Raw genomic sequence first — 8,065 nt, forward strand, 5'->3', positions numbered from 1 at the left:
AAAAAAAAAAAAAAAAAAAAAAAAAAAAAATTATAATAAATTTTAAAATTCACCCCCTGCAAAACTTTTAAGTGATTTCAGAAAATGCAGTTAGTCTTATCAAAATAATTAATATATTAATATAAAAATACAACTTATTCTTGTCAAATAGTCTTTACTTTTAGCTTAATGTATGTACAAAAATTTATAAATTTTCCCAGAATAAAAACAACACATTTTATTTTAATTTTTTGAGACAGAGTCTTGTTCTGTCACCCAGGTGGGAATGCAGTGGTACAATCATGGGTCACTGCAGCTTCAACCTCCTGGGCTCAAGTGATCCTGCCACCTCAGCCTCCTGAGTAGCTGGGATTACACACGTGTGCCATCACGCCCGGCTATTTTTTTTTTCTGTACTTTTTGGGGTTTCACCATGTTGCCCTGGCTGGTCTCAAACTCCTCAGCTAAAGTGATCTACCAGCTTTGACGTCCCAAATGCTGGGATTACAAGCATCAGTTACCAAAACCCAGCCAAAAACAACCCTTTTTGGTCACAATAACAATATGAAGAAAATGATTACACTAACCGTGGAGGGCCTCTGCACCATGTTCTCCAGTCTGGTGTGGCTAAACTCAAGGCTGATGACATTATAGAGTTTCTCTCGCTCCTCCTCTGGGGTCTCATAGTAGCGTGTCCACTGAGCCATGGTCATTTCAATGCCTTTTTGTGTGTTCACATCCATGACATCCACCATGCGACGACTCCCTGTCATAAAAGATGCATCAATCATCTCTATCAAGCCACTAATATCCTTAAATATACTAAGAATATTTTTAAAGAAAGAAGGAAAAAAACTATCCTTTCTTATTTTCAATAACAGACAAGCAAAAAGTTCTCACTCAGCATAATCATAATCAAGTCACAGAGAATGGAAAAGATAATGGACAATGTTAGTAATAACAATTATTCCCTATGGCATGTTTACTATACAGTCTGTTGTTAAATCTTTTTATCTAAGGTCTCATTTAATACTAACAATTCTAAATGCTAAATACTAATCTCCGTTTCATACATGAGAAAGCAGATGTTAGATAATATATAGAACAAGGCAGGACAAGAACCCAGGCAGGCTCACTCTAGAGTCAAGCTCTTACTTACTGAGATATACTGATTTGATGCAGGCTGACCTAATCTATCCCATACTTTGAATAAAGGATCCATAATTTAGTGGGTAATATGACTGATTTTGAATTTATATTCTTTTGTTAAACAGGGTTATTTCCCAAACCTGTCAATAATATCCTAGTCCATGAAGATAATTATCCTAGCTCATGAAGAATAAAGTCCCCTTTTCATTCATTCCACAAATATTTATAGAATGATAAAGATACCAGGATGGACACAAGGATCTGCATCAGATTCTTGTTGACTGTAACAACTACAACAAAATGCAGAAGGCCACAAGAGTCAGCATAAAATAGTAATGGAGAGAAAACAATATCTAAGTTTGTTTGTTTGCTTGTTTATTTATTTATTTGGAGACAGAGTCTCGCTCTGTCACCCAGGCTGGAGTGCAGTAGCAAGACCTGGCTCACTCAACCCCCCACCTCTTGGGTACAAGCAATTCTGCTTCAGCCTTCTGAGTAGCTGGGACTACAGGCGCATGCTGCCACCCCCAGCTATTTTTGGTACTTTAGTAGAGACAAGGTTTCACTGTGTTGCCCATGCTGGTCTCGAAATCCTGAGCTTAGGCAATCTGCCCACCTTTGCCTCCCAAAGTGCTGAGATTACAGGTGTGAGTCACTGCGCCTGGTCTATTTATTTATTTTATTTTATTTATTTATTTAGAGACAGAGTCTCATTCTGTTGCCCAGGCTGGAGTGCAGTGGCACGATTTCAGCTCACTGCAACCTCTGCCTCTCGAGTTCAAGTGATTCTCCTGCCTCAGCCTCCTCCTGAATAGCTGGGATTACAGGTGTGCACCACAACGCCCGGCTAATTTTTATATTTTTAGTAGAGACGGGGTTTCACCATGTTGGTCAGGTTGGTCTTGAACTCCTGACCTTGTGATCCACCCGCCTCCATCTCCCAACCAGTTGGAATTACAGGTGTGAGCCACCATGCCTGGCTATTTATTTGAGACAATCTTGCTGTCATCCAGGCTGGAGTGCTGTGGCATGAAATCTTGGCTCACTGTAACCTCTACCTCCCAGGTTCAAGCAATTCTCGTGCCTCAGCCTCCTGAGTTGCTGGGACTATAGCCACATGCCACCACACCTGCCTCATTTTTGTATTTTTAGTAGAGTCAGAGTTTTGCCATGTTGCCCAGGCTGGTCTTGAACTCCTGACCTCAGGTGATCCACCTGCCTTGGTCTCCCAAAATGTTGGGATTACAGGCGTGAGCCACTGCACCTGACTGAGACCTAAGTTTAAATCTCAGTTCCTATATACTACGCAGACAAGTTATGTAATTTCTCTGAACATTAATATCTTGTGGAGGATGAATATCACCTTGTGGGCCACTGTGAAGATTTAAAGTCGATGAAGTAAAATATTTAATACAAAGTAGGTGCTCAAGCAGCAGTAAAAACCAAAGGAAAGTATCATACTTTTATTAGACAGATCAGAAAAGGCTTTAGGAAAAGTGGGGGAAGAATAAGTAGAATTCTAACAAGAGATGATTCAACAGGGACAATTCCAAGCAGAAGTAAAGGCATAAACTAAAAGATTCAGAAAATGGTGGTCAAGGAAGGGAGAGAGAATAAAAAGCTGACAATATTGTCTGCCTAGCTGGGCATGGTGGGCAGCTGGGAGATCAAGGTGGGCAGACTGCTTGAGTCCAGGAGTTTAAGACCAGCCTGGGCAACACAGCAAAACACCATCTCTACTAAAAATAGAAAAAATTTAAACACACACATACACACAAAATAAAAAAATAAAAATAAAAATACAAAGATTTAGCTGGGCATGGTAGCAGGTGCCTGTAATCCCAGCTACTCAGGAGGCTGAGGTGGAAGAATCACCTGAGCCCAGGAGGTTGAGGCTATAGTGAGCTGAGATCATCACTGCACTCCAGCCCGGGCAACCAGCGTGAAACTACTGAAAACAAAACAACATCCATCTATCTATCTATCTATCTATCTATCTATCTATCTATCTATCTATCTATCTATCGAGAGACTGCCTTTTAAGATAAATAACACTTACTATGTAGCTGTCCTGGCTGGATATACCACATAGCATTAGAACCTGATTCCCTGCCTTCAAGAAATGTATAGTTTAGTTAAAGATAAGAGGTAATACCCTAGAGAAGAAGAAGATGGTCAGTATAAAGTAGACAAGGCAGAATATATATATTAATAGTAAAACAACGAATAATGTAGGCAATATACTGAACCTGCCCATCATATTTTAAAAGAAAAAGTGAATGTCAAATCAAAACTGCCAAGAAATATCACTTCACACCCACTAGGATCACTATAATTTTAAAAATGGAAGATAACAAGTGCTAGCAACAATGCAGAGAAATCAGAACCCTCAAACATTACTGGTGGGAATACAAGATGATGCAGCCACTATGGTTGGCAGTTCCTCAATAAACTAAACACAGAATGACCACGTGACTCAGCAATTCCACTCCTAGGCATATATCTAAAAGAACTGAACAAGGTGTTCAAACAAAAGCTTGTACATAAATATTCACTGCAGCACTATTCAAGGCAGCTAAAAGATAGAAATAACAAAAATGTTTATAATGATATGAACAGATAAACAAAATGTGGTCGATTTGTTCAAGAAAATATTTGGCCATCAAAAGGAATGAAGTACTAATACATGCCACAACACAGATATACCAAGAAAACATACTGTATCAAAGAAGCCTACACAAAGTAGGTGTTCAACTTGCTAATTCTAGTTCTCTCACTACATACTATATAGTTCCCTTTATATGGAATATACAGATTAGACAACTTCACCAAGACAGGGAGCAGATTCATTGTTGCGAGGAGTTAAGCAGAGGAGAAAACAGAATGACTGCTCAACGGTATGGAGTTTCTGTAGGGTGATGAAATTCTACAACTAGATAGTGATGCTGGCACACCGTGAATAAACTTAATGACACAGGCACACTTTAAAATGGGTACATGACAACAAAATATTTTAGGCAAAAAGAAAAACAATGTAATGGTTATGATGGTAAACTTTATATTATCTGTATTTAACCCTAATTTAAGAAATTACAAGTAAATACTCTCCTTCAACAATGCAGAGGAAGCCAGGCATGGTGGCTCATGCCTGTAATCCCAGCACTTGGGGAGGCCAAGGTGAACAGGTCACTTGCGGTCAGGAGTTCCAGACCAGGTTGGCCAACATGGTGAAACCCCAACTCTACTAAAAACACAAAAATTAACCAGGTGTGGTGATGTGTGCCCATAGTCCCAGCTATTCAGGAGGCTGACGTAGGAGAATCATTTGAACCCAGGAGGCAGAGGCTGCAGTGAGCTGAGATCGCACCATTGCACTTAGCCTGGATGACAGAGCAAGACTGTCTTTAAAAAAAAAGAAAAAGAATGTAGAGCAAAGTAGAGGAAAGCAGTTTTATTCTTTTTTTCCTTTTGAGATGGGGCCTCACTCTATCACCCATGCTGGAGTGCAGTGGCACTATCTAGGCTCACTGCAACCTCTGAAGCCTTCTAGGTTCAGGCGATCCTCCCACTTCAGCTTCCTAAGTAGTTGGGACTACTGGTGCATGCCACCATGCCCAGTTAATTTTTTTGTATTTTTAGTAGAGACAAGGTTTTGCCATGTTGCCCAGTCTGGTATTCTTTTATTGCTAGAATACTTAGTATAGGCCTATCTTGGAGATATTGCGGGCTCAGTTCCAGACCACCGCAATAAAGCAAATATTGTAATAGGCAAGACACACAAACTTTTTGGTTTCACAGTGCACATAGTTATATTTAAGTTATACTGTAGGCTATTAAGTGTGCAACAGCATTGTGTCTACAAAAACAAGGCACATACTTTTATTTTAAAATACTTTATTGCTAAAAATGCTAACAATCATCTGAGCCTTCAGTGAGTCATAATCTTTGCTTGTGTAGGGACTTGCCTCAATGTCCCTATTGAGGGCTGCTGACTGATCAGGGTGGTGGTTGCTGAAGGTTGGTAGATATGGCAATTTCTTTTTCTTTCACTGAAGTGTAAACTTTTCTTTTTTTTTTTGAGACAGGGTCTTGCTGTTGCCCAGGCTGGAGTACACTGACGCACAGCTCACCACAGCCACAAACTCCTGGGCTCAGATGATCCTCCCACCTTAGCCTCCTGAGTAGCCAGGACTACAGGCACACACCGCAATGCCTGGGTACTATTTTAATTTTTTGCAGATGTAAGATCTAGCTATGTTTCTCAGGTTGACAATTTCTTAAAATAAGACAACAATGAAGTTTGCAACATGGATTGATACTTCCTTTCACAGGAACATTCCTCTGTAGAATGCGATGTTTGATAGCATTTTACCCACAGCAGAACTTCTTTCAAATGTGGAGTCAATCCTTTCAAACCCTACTTCTGCTCTATAAACTCACCTTATGTAATATGCTAAATACCTTGTTGTCATTTTAACAATGTTCACAGTATCTTCACCAGAAGCATATTCCATCTTAAGAAACCAACTACTTTCTTTGCTCATCTGTAAGAAGCAACTCCTCATCTACTCAAGTTTCATTACAGATTGCAACAATTCAGTCCCATCTTCAACTCGCTAATTCTAGTTCTCTCATTATTTTCACCACATTTGCAGTTACTTCCTCCACTGAAGTCTTGATCCCCTCAAAGTCATCCATAAGGGTAGGAATCAACTTCTTCCAAACATCTGTTAATGATGATATTTTGACCTCCCCCCATGTACCACAAATGTTTTCATTTTAATTAATTTTTTAGAGACAGGGTCTCACTCTCACGCCCAGGCTAGAATACAGCGGCAAGATCAGAGCTCACTACAGCCTCAAATTCCTGGGCTCAAGTGATTTTCCCATCTTGGCCGCCCAAATAGTTGGGACTACAAGTGTGCACCACCAAGAATGGCTAATTGTTGGCCAGGCTAGTTTCAAACTCTGGCCTCAAAGGATCCACCCACCTGGGCCTATCAAAATGTTGGGATTACAGGCATGAGCCACCATGCCCAGCCACAAATGTTCTTAACGGTATCTATAGTGGTGAATCCTTTCCAAATGTTTTTCAATTGATTTAGTCCAGATCCATCGGATGAATCACTATTTATTGCAGCTACAGCCTCATGCAATGTATTTCTTAAATAGTAAGACCAAAGTTGAAACTACTCCTTGAACCAAGGGCCACGGAATGAATACTGTTATCTGACATGAAAACTATATTAATTTCAGGCAGGGCATGGTAGCTCATGCTTGTAATCCCAGCACTTCAGGAGGCCGAGACAGGTAAATCCCTTGAGCCTAGAAGTTCAAAAGCAGCCAGGGAAATACCAGCCAGGAAAATACAGTGAAACTGTGTCTCCACCAAAACTACAAAAATTAGCTGGGTGTGTTGGCACCTGCCTGTAGGCCCAGCTAAAGGCTGAGGTGGAAGGATCACCTGAGCCCAGGGACATTAAGCCTGGCATGAGCTGTGATCCTACCACTGCACTCCAGCTTGGGCAACAGAGTGAGACCCTGTCTTAAAAAACAACAAAACAAAAAACAATATTAATCTCTTGTACATTCTCATCAGAGCTCTTGGGTGAACAGGTACATTGCCAATGAGCAGTAATATTTTGAAAGGAACCTTTTTTCCTGAGCAAATCTCCAAAGTGGGCTTAATATATGCAGTAAACCATACTGTAAAACAGATGTGCTGTCATCTAGGCTTTGTTGTTCCATTACAGAGTAGATTTCGCATAATTCTTAATGGCCCTAGGATTTTAGAATGGTAAATGAGGTTTTCTGGAATGGTAAATTTGGTTTCCAATTCAAATCATCAGCTGCATTAGCCCCTAACAAGACAGTCAGCCTGCCCCGTGAAGCAGCTGGCTTCTCTCTAGCTATGAAAATCCTAGAGGGCATCTTCTTCCAATAGAAGGCTGTTTCATCTACATGGAAAACCTGTTGTTCAGTGCAGCCTCCATCATTAATGATCCTAGCTGGATCTCCTGGAAAACTTACTGTAGCTTCTACATCAGCATGTGCTGCTGCTTTACCTTGCACTTTTATGTTACAAAGATGGTTTAAACTTCATAAACCAACATCTCCTAACTTCCGACTTTTCTTCTGCAGCTCCCTCACCTCTCTCAGCCTTCACAGAATTAAGGAGAATTAGGGATTTGCTGTGGCTTAGAGTTTGTTAAAGGAATGTTATAGCTAGTTTGATTTTCTGTCCAAACCACTCAAACTTTCTCCATATCAGCAATAAGGCTATTTTTCTTTCTTAACATTCCCATGTTCATTGGAGTAGCACTTTTAATTTCCTTCAAGAATCTTTCCTTTGCATTCATATCTTAGTTAACTCTCTGATGTAAAAGGCCTATCTTGGCTTTTGGCATGCCTTTATCACTAAACTTAATCATTTCTAACTTCTCATTTTAAGTGATTGTAATATTAATAGTGGGCCTAATTTCAATATTTGTTGTGTCTCAGGGAATAGGGAGGCCTGAGGAGAGAAAGAGAACGGGGAACAGCAATTTGGCAAAGCAGTCAGAACACACACAACATTTCAAATCTGCTTTCCTACATGGATGCAGTTCATAGCACCCAAAACAAGTGTAATAATAATGTCAAAGATCACTGATCAGCTGGGTGCACTGGGTCACGCCTGTGACCCACTTTGGGGAGGCCAAGGCAAGTGAATCACTTGAGGTCAGAAGTCTGAGAATACCCTGGTCAACATGGTAAAACTTCATCTCTACTAAAAATACAATAATAGCCAGGCGTGGTGGCGCATACCAGTAATCTCAGCTACTTGGGAGGCAGAGGCATGAGAATTGCTTGAACCCAGGAGGTGGGGGTTAGAGTTAGCTAAGACTGTAACACTGCACTCCAGCCTGGGTGACAGAGTGAGACTCCATCTCAAAAA

At 40.5% G+C, this 8,065-nt stretch overlaps 1 protein-coding gene across 3 annotated transcripts in view; it reads right to left on the reverse strand.

Annotated features, from left to right (window-relative positions):
* Positions 1-8,065, reverse strand: part of KDM2A (lysine demethylase 2A) — a 138,870-nt gene that overhangs the window by 48,807 nt on the left and 81,998 nt on the right. For all 3 annotated transcript variants that reach the window (XM_017537385.2, XM_037741554.1, XM_037741555.1), the window contains one exon: positions 567-745. In XM_017537385.2, the coding sequence (XP_017392874.1) occupies positions 567-745 (179 nt within the window). The remainder of the gene's footprint in view (positions 1-566; positions 746-8,065) is intronic.

The sequence above is a fragment of the Cebus imitator genome, unplaced genomic scaffold (assembly GCF_001604975.1).
Source record: "Cebus imitator isolate Cc_AM_T3 unplaced genomic scaffold, Cebus_imitator-1.0 Scaffold102, whole genome shotgun sequence".
Classification (NCBI taxonomy): Eukaryota; Metazoa; Chordata; class Mammalia; order Primates; family Cebidae; genus Cebus; species Cebus imitator.